We start from the raw sequence: 19,654 nt of genomic DNA on the forward strand, positions 1-19,654 counted from the left end.
CCATCAACTCAATGTGCCATTGGGACATTGCCTGCCCACCCATGACATGCATCTGCCCCACCTGCCTAAGAACCCTAAGGTGACAATAAAGCGTTTATCCTTAAGGTTAAGGTATAGCCTGTTGGTACCTCACAAGAGGGGACCTCAATAGAGTAGTGGAGAGGGACTGGGTTCAAAAAGGGGAGAGTGCTTTCCGCTCTGCGCAGCTCTGGGAACTGACCAGAAGGGGGTGCTGTTGTCTCTGTCGCAAACATCCCAAACAGAACTTACTCCCTAAGACTTCTGTCTGGCCTAGGGAGAAGACCCCATCGCCATCTGAAGTCTAGTGAGTTATACCCAGGCTTGAAAAATACCTATCTTGCATACTTCTTTTGGGGCTAGGTGCTAGAATACCATGGAGTGCCCTCGTCTCCTAAAAGAATAATACAGCCAAAATTGTTCTTTAGCCCATCTGTGGAGGACTGGGTGTTCTCAGAGCCCTGGAGAACAAACACTGGCGAGCCTCCGGTATCCACTGAAAGTTTTATTTCTTTAGGGTTTTATCCCAATCAGTCCTTTAAAAACCAAGTAACACAGACCTGGGGGTTAGGACATGGGGGCTGTGCCTCCCTCCGACTGAGCTCGGCCAGCAGTAGGAAAGAGGGAGGGGGCACAGGACGGCAAAAGCCAGACAGCAGCAGCAATAACGGGAGTGACAACGGCGTCACAGAGCCAGCGCCCTCCTCTCCCAAGCCCTGGCTACAGCCCCTATGGCTTGGGGTGGGGGGAGGGCAGAACCCACCCCAGGCCCCCCCTTCCCCTCCTCAGATAGCCTTCCTGGGGGCTCAACCCAATTCATCCAGCAGGAGACTGAGGCACACGGAGAGGAGGAAGTGGGAGAGGAGGACACAGGAGAGGCAGGGAGGTGGCACAATGAAGGCAGAGGTGAGAGGCCCCTGGACACCCCACCCCGCCCCCACCCCGGGGAGGGGCGAGGAAGCCACATCACACAGCATTTGGGGAGATGAGGTGGGGTTTAAGGCTGTGGGGCCCCAAGGCGCGCAGGGCCGCAGGCCTCAGTCGAAGCCATGCCAGTCGCTGTGCTCGGAGTCGTATTCTAGCTCAGCACCCACGCACTTGACCCCATCAAGCAGCATGGGTGTGCCATGGTGTCGGTCTGCAAGGCAGGTGACAGATCAGAATGCCAGGCTGGCCCCTGGCCCCACCCACTCTTAGGAGACCCCCCACGCTTCCCTGTGGGCTCTGCTAGGAGAGTCGGGAGAAAGGCACCTGCGAACCCTAGGCCAGGGTAAGGACACCTTTTTCAGACAGGGAGAGCGGAAAGCCCTTGCAGCCAAGCTGGCACCCCCCTCCTGTAGCCAGACCCAAGGCTCGAAAGCTCACCCATGACGCGTGCCTGCACTGTCACTCGCACGCAGGTGCCGGTGCCTCCTTCACAGGCTAGCAGCATCTCCTCCTTGAGGACACCCTCCTTGTGTGCCGAGTACTCACACTTGACGCTGTAACCTGCCCAGGTCATCAGCACCTCCATGGTCTCCCCCCCACCCCACCCCGCCCAGCACTCACTGGCCTCAACCTGCCACCAAGACTGGCCACCTCCTCCAAAGGAGCGAGGACAGCCCAGGACCTATCCCCCGCCATCCCCAGGGCTGTACAAACAGGCCTTGGAAACTTCCCACTCTTCACTGAGCTCTACGTGCCTCCAGCCTGTGGACAACCCCATTAGGGCTCCAAGGGTCAAACTCAGGTTTCCAGGAGAAGGGCCCGCTGATTCCCCAAAAAGGCAGACAGGGAGAGGGGGAGATGGGGAAGAGGGACAGGGCAAGCCCTCAGCAGATCAGGCGGCAAGAGGTAAAGGCCTGAGGGAGCTCGCCAAATCCCCGCAGGGGCAAGGTCTTGAAGAGGAAGTCGGGGGACGTGAAACTGAAGCTGGGGTGTCAGCATACTATGAAACTGACACCCTAGCCTCTTGGCGGGGGCAGGGGAGGGAGAAGCAGCCCCAAGTCCAAAGCCTGTGACTGGCAGGTGCTAGGACATAGCTGCCCAGGATTCCTGGGGCTCTGGCAGATTTTTCTTGAGGGGCAGGCAGGAGGGAGAGCTGGAGGCCCAGAGCCCGTCCTTACTGAGGGAACTACCACGTGATGCACAGGCACAGGCCGGTAGTGCGAGCCCACGGACTTCTGTCCAGGAGCAAGGCCTGGGGTATGGGACCTGCTGAGATGCGACACTCCAAGCCTGTAAAGAGGCCTCATGTCCCCCAACTGCTGAATTGCCCATCCACCCTGGAAGGGGGAGAGGAAGCACCCCATGCACTCACCCCCACTTCCACCCAGGCCCTGCTGGAGGACAGCAGGCCTCCAGCACCCTGAGCAGGGGACACACCTTCTGGGATGGGCAGGACGCTGAGGAGCTTGAGGTGTAGGCTGGGGACTGGAGCTTCTCGGATATCCTTGCTCAGCCTGAGCACTGGGGGCAGAGTGAAGGTAATCTCATACCTGTGCAGGATCTTCAGGAAGCCAACCTGTAGCAAGAAGACAGGGGAGAGAGGGAAGCACCTTTACTCTCAGCCTCCCCCAGGGCCTGGCAGCTCCTTCCACCTAGGATCCTGTGAGCCCCTGTACCTGCTGCTTTAGGAATCCCAGAGGGGGAACTAACTCCCTCCAGCACTCCAGCCTGGCCACACCCCAAGCCCAGTGGCTCCAAGCCCTTTGCCTGAGGACCTCATCCCTCCAGCTTGCTACTCAACATCTGTTTCATGGGCCCCACAGTATATGGTAGCCCATTTTATAGATGAAGACATGGAAGCCAGACAATGACTGGCGGGGACACCACACAGTGTGGCCTGGGTAAAGCCCTCCCGAGGCCTCTCAGCCACTCCTACTACCTGTGGCACATAGCAAGCACCTGGCATTGCCCATAAGGGGAAGTTCAAAGGCCCACAAGATGGCTGTTCACCTGGCCCCACCCCTGCCAGCACCTGCCAAGAACCAACAGCCTGGGGTCAGGGACACTGGTCCTCTCATCACTCGCATGGAGATAATGGGCAAGACAGATTGCACGGGAAGGAGGAGGAGACAGAATTAGAAAAACAGACACAAGACCATCTGTGTCAGTCTCCAGCTGGCCCACCGGCACCTGAATGTGGATGTCTGCCTACCACTCAAAGGATCAGTGTGCCCAGAGCCCCAACTCCGGGCCCAAGCCATTTCCATTGTTCATACACAGTGACTGGCAAGCAGTGCCCCCTGAAACAGATGCCAACCTTGCTAAGTCCAGTCGCATGACGGGACACAAGCTGGGGTGGCTGCTGAACAGGCAGGCTAGGCAGAGTGCAGTCTGGGGGGTGCGTGTGCTCACAGTGGCAAGGGCCAGACAGTCCAGGCCTCGGGGCTTGTTAGGACTCGCTGCGGGAAGCACTTAGCTCAGCGGGACAGACATCACCACATGATAAAGGTCAGCCCAGGGGCTCCCACACTCTGCAGGTAGAGGACACATTTCTCAAGAGGCCTTTCTGGCTGTCCTGCCAATGGTGACCCTGTGGTCCAGCTGCACCAACTACAGAATTTTCCAGAGGAACTCTTAGAGATGTTCAAAAAACATTCATCGCTGCCCAATTTAAGTAAAAAATAGAAACGTCCATAATACCAGGAATAGGGGACCAGCTAAATCAATGATGATATATTTAATGGAATTATCAGGCAGTTTGAAAATCTCGTAGAAAATTATTTACTGACCTAGACAGGAGACGGTTCACAAGCAAGCAAGAAACATCATGTCTGTTGTGATACCAGCTTTTTGTTTTTGGAAATGAAGGGGAAAAAAAAAAAAAAGTCCTGAAATGGCACACATCAAAATATTAACTATTAACTGTGGTTGTTGTCTGGACAGTATGATTGTGTGCGCTCTTAAATTTCTTTACAGTTTTCTCTAGCTTCCAAATTTTCCCTAGTGGACGTCAATGGATTTTGCAACGGGGAGGCAGGGGGAGAGAGAGCTATTCTTTCAAGTTTTGGTTCCTTCCGTTAATTCCCTGGAGGAAGTTGCCAGCTGTAGGAAAAGAGTGAGGATTTTACAGTTGGGCAGAAATGATGAATCTGGGCCCCTCCTCAGGGAGGCCCCGATGGACCAGATGCCTTCCCCTTGGCTGGGGCATTCCCACTCATCTCCAGAGCTCTGGCTTACTGTCCAACCTAAGGGCCTCATTCCCTGTTTCGCCACCAATCTGTCCCCTCCAGACACTTCCTCCTGCCCCTCCCAAGTGAATGTGGGATCTGCCGGTGCCCCAGCACTCAGAGAAGCCATGATGGAGTGTGTGTGAGGTGGGACTCCCACCAGGAGACACAGGGTGATAAGAAAACACTAAAACCACAGACAGCCTAAAGCCACCAGAGGTTTGGCAAAGGGGGGTAACGGAAGTCACACCCTGTCATCAGCAAAATTATGTGTCACACCTGTATGACACACACATTCTTTCACCTCATGCTTGCACCAACTCAATGGGGTGTGAACGGTCTTCACCTCAGAGAAGAGGAAACTGAGGTGACCTGCCCGAGGTCCCAGTGCCAGAACAGCAGGCCTGGACCTGAACCCAGGCCTTGGGCACCTCAAGCTTGAACACCACCTTCCACCGCTGCTCTTGGGGTGACACTGATGACAACAGCTCCGTCCCACTTTATTGGAGTAACATCCTAAAGGCACTCATTTCGTTGCAGTCTTGCTACCTCCCACTTTACAGACCGGGAAACCAAGGCCCAGGGAGGGACCAAGATGTGCCTCGGAAGCCCACTTAAAGCAAACGAAACAAACAGGCCCAGGAAGCCAGGCAAGGCCAGGCAAAGGCTGAGGGAGCAAGGCAGATGGTGGGGGGAGGGCACATACCTTGACCAGAAAGCTGCTGTCACTCTCCTGGGTGACCATGACCACAGAGTCATGCAGCTTCTCGTCAAAGTGGACATGGCTCTGGGAGCCTTCTGCATCATGGCCTGCTGCAAAGCGGATACTCCGGACTCTGGGCTTGTTGCCTGGGAAGAGAAAGAGGAGAGGGCTCCAGGGGCTGCTGGCTTCCTCTACCCCCAGGAGACGACTCCCCCATGTCACCCCCATGCCCCCCCCAGCCCCTACAACTGCCCTTGACATCACTCAGCAGCCACTGGGTGGGCTCCTTTCAGGGCTAAGCCACATCCTAATGGATATTGGAGGTCATGAGGCTTAAGGCCCTCTACCTTTCCAGTCCTCCCACAAAATATAAGCACCCTAAAAAAAAAAAATATATATATATATATATAAGCACCCTGATGATGGGTGTGTCAGGGATTCGCTAGTATGACCCCTTACTTAGAGGAGATGAGGCAGTCCTGCAGACTTTCAGCAAGCCCCAGATAGTGCAGACTCAGCCCCAGCCTTGGGTTCCCGGTCTATCAGTGCCAAGGCCCCTGCCTGCCCCTCCTGATGACCCCAACCTAAGAGAGGAGCAGGGCAGGGACTGGAGCAGGCTCTATGGGACCTTTCTGGAGGTGGAAGAAACAAAGGGGGCCAAAAACCACACTGAGCACACCTAGAAGAGGCTCTAAACCTCATCCCTGATCACCAGCAAGGAAGACGGAGGTACCCAAGGGAGCCTCCCAGACCCCTCCCAGAGACACCCTACCCTCCTCTACTTAACCACCCACCCCCAAACACACACACACAAGGCCATCAGCTGTTCCTAGCTGGGTCCAGTTCTCCGAGGCCTAGAGGCAGGGAGTTGAGACAGGCAGAGCAGTTGGAGCTGGAGGGAGGGCCTGGGCTGGGGGAGGCGCATGTTCCCATAAGCAGGACCCCAATCCTCTCTGGCCCACAGCCACAGCCTTTAGGCCTCCCAAGACCTCTGCCCAGAGCCTTTTGGTGGGACTAGGCCAGGCCTGGCTTGGTCTGGGGAGGCAGGAGGGGGCAGCCTGACCCCCCCCACATTCCTTGCTGAGCTCCCCCCCAGAACTGACCCTCAAATTTTACCTGGCCTCCCTTGCCTAAAACCCTTGAAGAGCCTTTCTGGACCCTGAATGAAACCCAAATTCCCTTCTGTGGCCTCCTGTGGCCCTACCTACCCCGTCAGCCTCCAGGTTCACCCCAAGGCTCTAATGCCCCCTAGTCCCCACAGCAGAACAGGGAAGCTGGAACATGGGGACCAGACGGCAGACACCTCCATAAACCAGCACACCAGGGAGCCAGCTGGAGTCTCTGGTTCCCTGCTAAGGCTTGGGTGAGCGCCGGGACCCAGCACAAACACTGGTATAATTACACTGATGTAATGTAATTCACTCCGACACGCGCACACGCGCGCGCGCGCGCACACACACACACACACACACACACAGCTGATGCAGGCCCCACATGCAACAACAGCCCTCCCGCCAGGGCCCACTGGAAGACTGGTGCAAACCCTGCCCAGCCAGGAAGGCACTCACCCTTGTTGGCTGCCGCCATGCCCTGCCACAGGGTAAGAGATGCAGCTCCTGCCAGGCACCGCCGCTCAAGCGCAGCAGCCTCCCATGCTCCGGGGACACCAGCAGGAGCCTGAAGAGTGGGGAGTCAGGAGGGCAGGGGTCAAGGCCACCCAAGGGCCCATGGTTGGTGGAAAGCAAAGCAGAGACCTCCCTTCAGGGGAAGACACTAAGACCCAACCCCCTGCTGCTTTCAACAGTCAAGGGCTGCCTATACCCTCTCACATGGGGGGGCTTCTGCCCCCACTCCCCACATTCCCCAAGAGCCCTCATGCCTGCCTGATGCCCTACTGACCCAGAGCCTTGCCAGCATGCGCTGAACTGCAACTTCTGGGTGCCAAAGCGCCAATATACAACCCACCCGAAGCTGGCAGGAAGGACAGCTTAGAAAGGAAGGGGACGTGACTGGCACTTTTCAGAGGCCACTTCTCATGCTGGTAATCTCAGGGGTTCTCCCCTCCTGCAGCCAGACGCCACATTATTCAGGTTACAGACCCAGTGCAGCTGGGTCAGGATGCTTGATCCAGAGTAAGAATGGGGGCCCCCATAAGATGGGCCCTTGGGGCTTCCCTCCAGGTGATGGCTCAGGGCCAGGGGAAGGGGCTGTCCCATGGCAATGTAACATTTGGCCTCTGGCCTGATTCACTGGGCTGGCTTAGCTCCCCCAGGACAGCCACAGGGCAGGGGCAGTAGGAGGCATCTCCAGGAAGCCTGTGTGAGCAGCCTGGCCCTTGATGGTCCATCTAATAAGCATCAAGAAGAAGAATGAGTCCAACTGATGGAAACAGATGGAATACATAAAATTGGAACATTCACAGAGATTACAGAAAGAGAAACCAAAATAAACAAACCCAAACCCTCATTTGTCACCACTGACAGTAGCAATACCCTAAGTCTTCACTCTGAAAATTGGCAATAAGGATGGGTGGTGGGTCACGCCATCGGGGTAAACACCCAACTCTTGCTTGATTACTGCTCAGGGTGGGATCTCAGGGTCGTGAGATCAGAGTCCTGAGTCAGACTCCGCATTCAGTGCAGAGTCTGCTGGTGTCCCTCTCCCTTCCCCTCTGCCCTCCACGCCCCCACATGCAGGAGCTCTCTCACTCTCTCTCTCTCTAAAATAAACACATAAATAAAATCTTAAAAAAGAAAGAAAGAAAACTGGCAATAAAGAGAAATCATTCAGCCTGCCTCTTAGCCTTTCAGGTAACTAAATCATCCGGGTTAAAGGAAAACCCGTCTTTACAGAAGAATTCTCACTATTCAACAACAAAAGAAAGAACAAATGCTAAACAATTCTGCAACCACCAAAGAAACAAAAGCTAGAGGCAGGGAGGCAGGGGAATCTCGACCCTGAGGGCAAAGGTCGATGGAAGCAGGTGCTCACAGATGCCCAGTGCCCCACGGACACATCAGGGGACCGAAACAAGTGTGCAACAGAGCGATGTGCTGACACGCACTCTTCAATCTCCTGCCACTCCCAGTGGGACAACCTGACACACAGAGGCTTCCTGAGGGGAGGGGGCATGAAGTCACAGCATCACTGACGAGGGGGTCCTACATGAAATGTCTGACCTGGATCTAAGGAAACCCCTAGCTTCTGGCTTATTGAAAACGCGGAGGTGAGTGACATCTCTGAGGAGATGACTCCTGGGGAAAGCAACAAAACAAACCCAGAAGGCCAGAATGTTCTACAGGACAACTGACCCATCATTTTGGTTTTTCCCCCAAACTGCAAGAAAAATAAAGGAGCAGCAGTTGGTCTAGATAGGGGCTGGCCGAGCCGCAGCCTGAGGCGGCCGCCTGTTTTCTGTAATATTACTGGAACACAACTGCACTCCTTTGTTTACGTGGTGTCTAAAACTGCTTTTGCACTAAAGCGAAGCTACTTTGAGTAATTGCAGAGACCACATGGCCTGCAAAATCTAAAATATTTACTGTCTGGCCCTTGACAGAAAAAGTTTGCCAACCACTGCTGTAAATTAACACACAAAGAGACCAAGAAGCCAGGGGACTCGATGGGACAGCTGACCTGGTTTTTTCCACCACATCAGCTACAAGAGGAAAAATAAATGGGGTGGGGGAGGGTTCTTAAAAAAAAAAGAAAGAAAGAAAAAGGACGTGTAGGGGATATTTGGGAAATGTGAATAGGACATTCACATGGAGGATGGTGACATTAAGAAATAAAAGCAGGGGCGCCTGGGTGGCTCAGTTGTTAAGCATCTGCCTTCGGCTCAGGTCATGATCTCAAGGTCCCAGGATCGAGCCCCACATTGGGCTCCCTGCTCAGCGGGAAGACTGCTTCTCCCTCTCCCACTCCTTCTGCTTGTGTTCCCTCTCTTGCTGGGTCTCTCTCTGTCAAATAAATAAATAAAATCTTTAAAAAAAAAGAAAGAAAAGCTAATCTTGTTAGGTGAAATAATGGAATTATATCGTATAGACACAAATGTCCTTATTTTTCAGAGATGTCCGCTGAAGTATTTAGGGATGAATAATCCATGAATGACTTTGGCTAATTCAGGGAAAGAAGAGAAACCACATGGTGGCCTCACAGTTGGGGGTTGGGCCTGTAGAGGACATGACCTCGAGGTCTCTTAGGTACCAAGCTGCCCTGGGAGCAGGTCTCAACTCCCTTTTCACTTCCCAGTGTGAGAGAAGCCCACCCAGCCCCAAATGCCTCATGGGCAGGGTAAACACCTCAGGTACCAAGAGTCCCCAGGTAGGAAGCCTAGGGAGGTACAGAGAAAGGCAAGATTTGGGTCTCAGGTCCCAGGCCAGCACCCACTCCACCATCCCCCACCCCAACCGTTGAAAACTAGCTCCAGGCCACTGTCCAGGGAAGGGAACTGTGCCCTGACTTATCTCTGGTCAGGGCCAATCTGGGGTCAGTCCCAGAAGAGCACCCCCTTAGCCCTGGAATGCTGCTTATCCCCAGAGAGCCTGGCCCTTGAAGAGAAGCCTCTCCCACCCCACCCACTCCAGCCATGCCCTGAAGCAGTGGATTCAGGACAAGTGAAAAATGACCAATCACAGGGAGCAGAAGCTGCTCCAGCCACATGGGAATGACAGACCAATGTCCACAAGGTCCCCGCCACCCCAGCACCCAAGATACTACCTGGAGGACCAGGTGAAACTCTTAACCTGTGGCTGGTGGGCAAAGGCTCCAGGGCACTCCTTCCCCAAATATTCTGACCCAGGACATGCAGGGCCCCCTCTCTGTCTTCGCCACCAAGCCACTGCCTATTGGCTGCCTGCGTCACTCAGGCCCTCCCTTTAACCAGGAACAATCTCCTGTCCCCCACCCCATACCTTAGCTTCAGTCCCCCTCCTATCCCAAGACAGACCTGAAAATCTTTAAAAGGATCCCCTTTGCCACCTCTGGGATCACTTCATGTTCCCCACCTTACCAGGGCAGTGACTATGTTTTTGCCAAACTCTGTGTCCCCAGGACCTGAACCAGCACCTGGCAGGGAGCAGCTGTGTCTGGTTTATATTTGTTCAATGAATGAATGACCAAACTAAGGGGAACCCAAGGATGCACCTTGGCTGGCACTCTAGGTAGATGTGACATGTCAAAGCCAGTGACTCTACACAGGAAGCTCTGAGAAAGAGGAACTCCCCACCCCACTCTCTTAGCCAACTCTTGCCCCAAGAGGGTACTCCCCTCCCCCCATCTCACAGAGTTCGGCCTCCCACTGGGCATTATTATGGCCTTGCCACAATCTGTTACTCCCCTTGAGATGGAATGCCCGCTGAGGGCAAGAACAGCCTCAGCATCTCACACACTGCCCGGAGCTCAGTACAGAGCAGGCATTCAGGCACCCCCGTAACCCTTGGGCAGTGAGAACACTGAGATGGAAGCCAAGTGACTTAAAGGGCCCAGAGGAGGCTGGAAAAAACAAGCTTCCTTTCTCAGCAAAGAGCCCTGTCAGTCGCCGTCCCCTGGGAGCCAGACTCTCATCCAAACACAATTCCTCATCAGAGGCAGGAAGAGAGGGTATCCACTTCCCCCTGCTGCAGCCGTGTCCACAGGAACTCCCCTGGAGACCCCAGGCCTCCTCCTATGCCAGCCAAGTCCTGAATGCAGCCCAAGCTGCACAGCCCCACAGAGACAGCAGGGCCATGGTCAGGATCATGGGCTCCAGAGCCTGGCAGTCTTGGTTCACATTCAGGCAGCATGGGAAGTTACTTCGAATCTCTGTGCCTCAGTTTCCTCCTCTGTGCCACAGGAATAAGCTGTGACCTCTTCCTCTGAGGGTTTGGTGTAGCTGATACCTGAAGCTCTGACACCGCTCTCCACTCCGCCCTCATCTTTGCAAAAGCAAACCCCAAAGGCCCGGTTTCTGAAGCAACAGCAATTTCAGGGCAGCACTGGTAAAGAGGCTCTTCAGGCTAATCCTGGAACAGTCACGAATGGCCCTTGGGGGGAGCCCCAGGGACTTCAGGCTTCTCAGAAAACAGCTCAAGGATTCAGGGGCTGCCCTCCCCCTTCCCTTTTCCTGCCTTCCTCCTCCCCCACTCCCAGGCCAGTGGGGTCCCCCAGGGATTACCAGAGAGCAGACTGCTGAGAGTCTGTCCCCTTCAATCAGAGAAGATGTAAAAGGAGCATATATTGTGAGAAATGCCTCCACCACAACAACAAAAACGAAAGGAACCCCCTCCCCAGCTTAGCTGGGCTATCAACAGATCACCTGTGATACCATGGACAGTCACAGGATGGGGAGGGCTGGAAAGCTGGAACAAGGGCCCTGGGGGCTTCTCTGGCTCTCAGTTACTCTCAGGAAAATTGAAAGAACCTTCTCTCTGGGAGACAGAGAGCTGAGGTCCCTCGAAGCTTTAGAGAGAAAGACTGTTTCAAGGTTACCCTATCCAGGGCAGGGCTCAGCCAGGCCCAGAGAACTTCTGGCATGAGAAGGCCCAAGAACATGGCAAGTGAGCAAACAGATGGACCAATGGAGTTAGACAGAAACCCAGGGTTCTCAGCCCCCTAGACTCCAGCCCCAAGGCTCCAGACTGGAGGGAGGGCCAAGACAGTTTGTCCGTGGCAAAGTGGAACTCCAGAACATGCCACCTTGGCCCCCCATCCCACAGCTGCACCCCTATACCACCTCCCTGCCCCGGAAGCAGCCCCCAGATCCCAGGCACCACAGGGCCAGCCCCAGCTCATCCTCTGCTTTGTGGCTGGGGACACGGCCCCAAACCCTTGAGGCCTCATTTTTCATTCATTCCTCCAGCTCCATTCTCAACCTGTTCAAGGACTTTCTGAGCCACAAAACTCCACAACCTTCCACTCTCCCCAACTCCGCTGCCCACCTCACCATAGCCCAGGGCTAAATGCTGGCTTAAGCACTCAGTCCAGCAGCACTGTCCAGTCTCCCATTAAAGCTCAAGCTTGTAGGGGCACCTGGGTGACTCCATGGGTTAAGTGTCTACCTTGAGCTCCAGTCATGATCTCAGGGTCCTGGGATCAAGCCCCATATCGTGCTCCCTGCTCTGCAGGGAGTGTTTCTCCCTCTCCTTCTGTCTCTCTCTCTCAAAATAAATACATAAAATCTAAAAAAAAAAAAAAAAAAAAAAAAGTCCCAGCTTGTAAACAGAGTTCCCACCGAGACCACACTGTCCTGCTGACCCCAGAACCTGACATAGGTCTGGGCACAGAGTGAGGGGACTGCATACCTAGAACAAGGCCTAAAAAGGCAAGACTGGATGTCAGGTTTGGTTGTGGCAGTTTTACATCCACTGTCTCTGGATGTGACTCCATTTCCTCCTCCCTCCACCAGGCCAAAAGTGCAAGGATAAGTATGGTGTTCTCTTTGTCACAAGCAGGGGTCAACTGGGGAAGAGACTCCCACTATCCCACACCCTGGTGTCTCCCCAAAATGTCCATTCCCTCCTCAAAACTTCCCATCCTCCATGCCCCAGCTTGAGGGGCCTTAGACCCCTCCAGCCTCCAGATTGCCTGTCCCACCCCGGTCTTGCCCTCAGCCCGTCACCTGAAGGCCCCAAAAACTAGAGGCCAGGCCAGGTCTGGGGGATGGCACTTGCCCCTGACCTTCTTCAGCTCCCTAGGAAGAGAAATGCCCTACCCCCACTCGCCAGTGCGAAGATTCAAGAGGAAAGGCAACCCAAGGATTCTCTTCTCAGTCCAGCAGGGCTCCAAGTCCAGAATCTAAATAAAACCCCTTCTGCTGTGGTGATGGGGAGGTGCTGGCCAAGTCCCCAAAGGCATCAGGGGCCCAGATTTAGGACCCTGTCCTCTCATGCCTCCATTCCCGTGGGTGTGATGCCTCATCACCGCCCCTTTCTCATCTTCTAGGGGGACAGATGCAGGTAGACGCTCCCCCTCCATCACACCCCTCCTGGGCTTCTAGGCTGCAGCTCGGTCCCCTAGAGATACTCCTGTGCCCTCCCCACCCTCACCTCTGCTGACGCAGGAGTCTCAGGAGCCCGCACTCCCCGACATCACCGCCCTCCTCCCCGAAGGCGTCCAGGCAGGAGAGGCTCTGAGGCTATTTGCCCAAGGTCACACGTTGAGGCGGTGACAATAGCGGGGGGGTGGGGGGGAGGGGAATGCTGACGGTGCTGACCCCATTACGCCCCCGCCCTGTGTCACACGTGCCCCCGACACTGCGCCGCGGAAAATATCCCCGCTCCACCACCTAACGGTCACCCGCGGCTTCCGGGCTGACATTTCCCCAGCTCAGATGCCACGGAGAACTCCCGGGTGCTGCCCCAGTGCGGAGCCGCCGCCCCAGCTCCGTGGGTTCCCAGTTACCAACTGCCTAGGACCGGAGGGGAACTCGGCGAACGGGGCGGAACCGGGAGATGTCTGGAGGAGAAGCAGTCTCACCGTGCAGGGCGCACCCCGGAGCCGCTCGGGCAGGGTCCACCGCGGCTGCAGCCGTGGCGGTCGCGGCGGCTGCGGGGGCTCAACGCCGAGCACGAGGAAAGAACCCCGCGCCGCCACCGCCGCCGCCCGCCTCACGGGCACGCCCCCCACCCCCGCCCATTGGCCGGCCGAGGGGGTGGGGCGAGGACGCTTCCGACCAATAAGCGGGCGCCAGAGAACCGCCAACAGGCGTTGCGCCACAGTGTCATGTGCAAGGGGCCCGCGGCTGCGCCAGGCCAGCCCACACCTACCCACGGCTCCGCGAGTTCTCGCGATGAAGGCAGCCCGGCCGCGCGCTATGGCCCGCGGCCAGCGTGGGCCAGAAAGGGGAGAGGGAAGGAGGAGCGTCTAGAGTAGTCCACGCCTGCGTTCCAACTTCAGCTGTGGAGTTTGCCCTCCCACCTGGGCCCCAATTCGGAAGGGGGCTCTCCTGGCTTCTGTTTCCTAGAGCGGCCGTTAGGCCGAACTCAGAGATAGTGGGGGACCTAAAGGTCGCCTTTCTCCCTAGGCTTCCAAGCCCGCATCGACAAGCCCATCGATATGGGCAACGCTAGGTCCTGTTCCGCAGCTGAGGAACCCGCCATCCTTCCCACTCGGCGACCCCCGGGTTTCGGCCTCGCGACCCCCGGGTTTCAGCCTCTTCCCCTTCCACCCATCCCCCCTCCTTGGAGGAAGCGCTCTCACGCTGACTCGAAACGCGTCCTGGGAGCCCGGCCGGCCCGAATAAGCATCAGAACAAAGAAGGCAGGCGGGATGAGCCTCGGGGGACCACATCTTCTGCTCCTGGTCTCCATGGAGGCGGTCGCCATGACAGCGGAAGGCTCCCAGCTCAGCGCAGCGGCGCGGTGTGTGGGCACCTGCACAAGAGCCCGGGAGCGAGAGGCGTGGCCCTGGGGTCTTTAAGTGTTCCAGCCGCCGCTCGGCCAGGCGCCTGGCTGTCCTTGAATAACAGTCCCCCTCCCCCATTTCGCAGGCTGTGACAAGGTCCCTAAACTGCCTGCGGGGAGCTGTCCGTTGCACGAGGTTCCCGTCTCCCAATCAGTGTAACTATGGGAGAGATGGTATGGCAGGGCTGAGGGTCGAGAAGGACCTCCTCTGTCGCCGCCTTTGGGGAACCGCCAAGGCTCCTATCCTCTCCGCTGGATCCCTATGGCCCCTAACCTATCCCATAGTGTCTGGTCTCCTCACTGTTGGCAAATTAATCTTTCTAAGCTATTGTTTCCATCACACCTTCCTCTGCTCCAAAACCTCCGTGTGCTGGGACTGTGTCCCGCAGAGCTTCACAAACTTTTTAGAAGCATTTTTGAGTGATTGGTGCGCGCTCTGGCGTTTGAGATGCTGCCCTCCAGCGTGGGCACTGGGAGATTTCCGCATTCTGATCCCAGACCATCCGCTCCTGTCAGATGCTAACTACCCAAACCCACAATTCCATGTCCCCCACTACCCTCTCCACACTCTCTCCCCAAAAGTGCATTCCCATGTCTATTCTATTCTTCAGCCTCTGAAGTTGGCAGACAGTAGGGCCCAAAGCAGGCTACAGATCTATCTTGTTTAGCCCACACGGGGCTTTTTTAAAGATTCTAATTCTTCCTCATCTCCTCTTTTTCTTCCTCCTCTCCCTTTTTCTCCTCTCCTCTTTTTCTTTTTCCTCTTCCCTCTCTTTCCCTTCTTATTCCCTTTTGAAATATCAGAATCTCTAACTGCGTGGGCTCACACTATAGCCTGGGACCAGAGACTGGCACATTCACCTTGCTGTTGTGCCCGCCAATCCCTATTTTCTCACGTTGATTTTACCTTCTGGGTCTGTGCAGGCATTGATTTCCTGATGCCCTCCTTATGCTATCTTTCTACATAGAATGCCCTTCCCACTCTCCTCTCATAGGCAAAATTCACCCTCCCTTCAAGACCAAGTGAAGGCCTGCCTTTATTATGTCTTTCTAGACAACTCTCCTCAAAACTCACCCCAGGGTGGGCTCTTTAAAACAGAGAGACTAGCTGCTAACTGGGCAATGCCTGGGGCTATTTCCCAACAGTCAACTCCTTTATTTTTTTTATAAGATTTTATTTATTTATTTGACAGAGAGAGACAGGGAGAGAGGGAACACAAGCAGGGGGAGGGGCAGAGGGAGAAGAAGGCTTCCCTCTGAGCAGGGAGCCGGATGCAGGCTTGATGCGGGGCTCAATGTGGGGCCCAATGCGGGGCTCAATGCAGGATTCGATCCCAGGACCCTGGGATCATGATCTGAGATGAAGACAGACGCTTAACATCTGAGCCACCCAGGTGCCCCTGTCAACTCCTTTAAACAAATATTTACTAAGTGTGTATGATGATCAAGTTGCTGTGCTAGGCTCTGGAATCACAGGTACTCGCAGTTCAGGATAGGAAGTACACCACGAAAAAAGAGCTGTGGTTTCTTGTCCCTGCCAAACACTCATACCCCTAGGTGCTGGACAGTCTCACTGACTAGCCAATTGGAAGGACCTGCAATACAGAGCTGTCCATGCCTGGGGAGACTACAGGTTCCCAGGGAAGGCCCCAAGGCCACAGTAATTGTAGATTATTCTGGAAAGCTTCCAAGAGAAAATGTGATTCTTTGTGCCAGGAGGAAGCTAGATTGGATGGTACGTGGCTGCACCATTGCAGTTCAGTGTGTCTGTGCACCAAGAAGAGATGCTAAACATCAGAGTGGTGTCCAGGCCTTTCTGGGCCTTTCTGTGCAGGGGGGCTTAACAGAGCTTTGAGGGAAGCCATAGGCCCCCTGGAGATTGCGGCGGTATGGGAAGGAATTAAGAACAACTCCAGTTTAGGCGAACAGACTGAACACCTATAAAACATCTATTCCAGCTCCAAACGTGGTATTATGGACTCTATTCTTTTTAATAAAAATTGGACAACAGTAACCTTGTTGGAAAACTTCCAGGCCGTATCTAATAAAGCTGAAAATGCCAATGCTTTGACCCAGCAATCCACCGGTTTGGTTACATACCAAAAGACAGGTATACAAATATTCATGCCGGCACCATCGGTAATAACCCCAAACTGAAGCTGACCCAAGTGTCCATCAACAATAGAATGAATTTTTTAAAATACTGTGGCTTATATATAAGCAATACGATGGCTTATTATATAGCAATGACGAAGAACAGCCTCTACTGATATATGCAACAACTTGAATGATTCTCACAGATGATATTGAGCAAAAGCAGCCCTGGCCCATAATAGTATAAACTGTATTGTATATTCTAGTACCTGTCTTCATAAGCATCCATATGTATTTCTCCCGAGTATATAACTGGGGAATGAAATTGATGGAACATAGCTGGGGCTATAACATACCACTTTCTTGTATAATGTGTCAACTCAGCTATTGTGAACTACATTTCCCAGAATTCCTTTCCAAGCAGAGCGGGCCACAACAGGCATTTTTACAGGAGATTTGGAGGGTGGAAGAAAAGCAGCGGCTATGTCCGTACACTTGCAAAATCTGGACAGGAGGTTTGCAGCCCATGAACTTTGTTGCTGATTGCTGGCACACGTCGTTGACCTGGGATAACAGGCTGGCACCTACTCCCCCTTTCCCCAGATCCTTCTTCAGCTTCTTTGACTCCTGGGCCAGATAACAGAGGGCACCCTCCTCTCCTACAGGACACACACATCATCAAGTTTGGAGGTAGTGGGAACCAACACGAGTTCTGGTGTGCCATCAAAGGTTCCAGCTTATGCTCATGGATTCCAGCTTGTCCTTTCTTTCCCCAACTTTATATCCATCTTTCCTTCCCAGTGGCCTGACTTGGGGACTTTTAAGCTCCACCATCATATGTAAAACAACAGTCTTACAGATACTGTTTAACAGTTACCCAAAGCCAAATTCCTGTAACAAATGCTTTTTGCTTCTCCAATTAAACCCAAACTAATACAATAGCATAGGCATATGTCTAATTTCATATGAAACTGCCAAACCGTTTCCTGAAATGGTTCTACTCATACTCCATCAGTAGAGTAAAAGAGTTCCAGTTGCCTCACATCCTCATCAATATAAGAATTAGCAGTTAGTTTTGTAAAAACATGGCACTGTGCAAACCAAAGTAGGGCAATGGGCCATCACTCTTCAGCTTCTGCTCTGAACCATGCCCTTGTAGAGGAAATTTTGCAATATCAAGATCACAAATGCACATATTCTTCATCCTAACAAACCCAGTTCTGGCATTGGTCATGCAGATATGCTTGTAAAGAATACTGAACTATGAATGTATGAGGTTTTTCACTTTTACATTATTGCTACTAATAACAGAAGGTTAGAAACAACTTAAATGTCCAAATAGAGGACTGATTAATTACATTTTGTACAGACAATAGAATTTTATATGGATTTAAAAACAGGAAATTTTCAATGTATTGATATAGAAAAATTTTGCATTAGTTGAGATTCTCTGGAGAAACTAAGGGGAGATGATATAGAGACAGATGGTATAGATGATACAGATAGAGATTTATAAGAAGTAATTAGCTCATGTGATGAGTGAGGCTGCCAAGTTGCAAGATCTACAGAATGAGTCAGCAAACTGGAAACTAGGAGAGTCAAATCCAAAGGCTGGCAGGCTCAGGACACAGGAAGAATTGATATCTGAGTTAGAGTCTAGAGGCAGGGGAAAAAGACAAACCCTAGTTCAAAGGCCATCAAGAAGAAGAAATTTTCTCTTACTCAGGGAAGAGACATCCTTTTTATTCTTTTCAGGTCTTCAACTGATTGAATGAGGCCCACCCACATGAAGACGAGCAATCTGCTTTACTCAGTCTACTTTTAAATTTAAACGTCAATCTCATCTGAAAACACCCTCACAGAATGTTTGACTAAATTATGGGCATCCTGTGGCCCAGTTAAGTTGGCATATAACATTGGCTATCACATATCTATAAGAGATCATATTGAATGGAAATCGAGACACAGAACAGTGTGGGTAATATGCTTCCCCTTTATGGTAAGAAAAAAAAAAAGGAGGATGCAGAATAACAATAAATGTGCATATTTGTTTGTATTCACAAAAAGACATTCTGGCAGAATGTACAAAAACTAAAGATAAAAAATTAAGCCTGTTGAAGTTGTGTGGGCATCAAGGAGACATTTTACTTTTTATGTGTGTTTTAATTATGTGTATTTTATCTGTTTAAAACATTGAGTAACAAAAAATTGTTAAGTACCACTTTGCATGCATTCTCCTCTTCTAAGATTGTGAACACTGGGGGAGACAAATCATGTTTTATATTCATCTTTGTGTTCCTGGCATTTAGTACATAGTAGGCACTAAATAAACATTAGAGGAATGAATGAATTAATGAATGATCCAGAAGAAATCAGATTTCATGTGGGTCAGAAAGTGAAGAGGAGTGTGAGGATCAGAGGGGGAGAAATATGACAATGGCTATCAGAGGGGAAGTTTGGAGAACAAGAGGGATGTTTCAAGAAGAGTTATAGGATTATAATGTGTGATGTAACCCACTGTCATATTTATTCCCAAGAAATATTCAATAAAATTCTCCATTGTTTTGGGAACTTAATTTGTAGGATGTCAAATATGATTTTAGATTCAGGCATATCTAGATACTAGGAATAGCTGGGGTCAGGGGAGGAACTCAAGGAAGAGGAACCTCCAGGACTTGGCCCAGCCTCTGCCATGGAGGGAGCTAGCAGACTCTTGAGAGGGGACCCCTGCCACAAAACCTGTATTCTGGGCCCACTGTGTCCCTGTCAGGCAGATCCATGCCCTACCCCACTTCCTGGTCCCCAAGCCCCTCTATACACCATTCCTACCAGCTCCAGACACAGGAGTTTACAGGTGTGCTCCATGACAATGGATTCAGAGAACAAAACTCTGGAGACTCAAGACAAACTATAGCAGAATAATAGTGCTAGAGCTGGGGTCAACATGTGTGAGGGCTGGTGGTTAATTTGGGGGAAGGTAGAAGATCAGGCTGAAGACAGTGTTAACCTAAGACCAAGCTGAGTGCAGGGAAAAGGCTCAGATCAAGGTCAGGAGTCATTCTCAACTTTTATGTTTATTATTTTAGGAACTCAGGTGAACAGAATTGGACTGCACATACTCCTTAGTTCATGACACTCTCTCCTGCTTGTCTCTAAACAGCCCACTATGAACACCTATAAATCCACCACCTGCCCAAGGACTAAAACATTACAAATAACTCATGTGCATGCTTCTTGCCTCTCTGCCCTCTGCTTCTTCTCAATGGTAACTGCTGTCCTAACTATTATCTTTTTATTGCTTTTTC

The 19,654-nt window shown here is 52.6% G+C and overlaps 1 protein-coding gene across 2 annotated transcripts; it reads right to left on the reverse strand.

Annotated features, from left to right (window-relative positions):
* Nucleotides 1-506: 506 nt before the first annotated feature.
* On the reverse strand, nt 507-13,468 carry CUNH20orf27 (chromosome unknown C20orf27 homolog). 2 transcript variants are annotated; one of them, XM_032859089.1, is made up of 6 exons: nt 13,330-13,468; nt 6,444-6,552; nt 4,879-5,021; nt 2,383-2,521; nt 1,384-1,506; nt 507-1,156 (listed from the first exon to the last, which is right to left on the reverse strand). In XM_032859089.1, exons 2-6 carry the CDS (start codon nt 6,460-6,462, stop codon nt 1,056-1,058), a joined length of 525 nt encoding a protein of 174 aa, XP_032714980.1. In that variant the 5' UTR covers nt 6,463-6,552; nt 13,330-13,468; the 3' UTR covers nt 507-1,055. The 2 variants fall into 2 exon arrangements, with proteins under 2 accessions (XP_032714980.1, XP_032714979.1); XM_032859088.1 differs by lacking the exon at nt 13,330-13,468 and adding an exon at nt 6,761-6,766 and having other exon boundaries at nt 6,444-6,463.
* Nucleotides 13,469-19,654: the final 6,186 nt, after the last annotated feature.

The sequence above is a fragment of the Lontra canadensis genome, unplaced genomic scaffold, assembly GCF_010015895.1.
Source record: "Lontra canadensis isolate GAN:19392208 unplaced genomic scaffold, GSC_riverotter_1.0 scaffold16, whole genome shotgun sequence".
NCBI lineage: Eukaryota > Metazoa > Chordata > Mammalia > Carnivora > Mustelidae > Lontra > Lontra canadensis.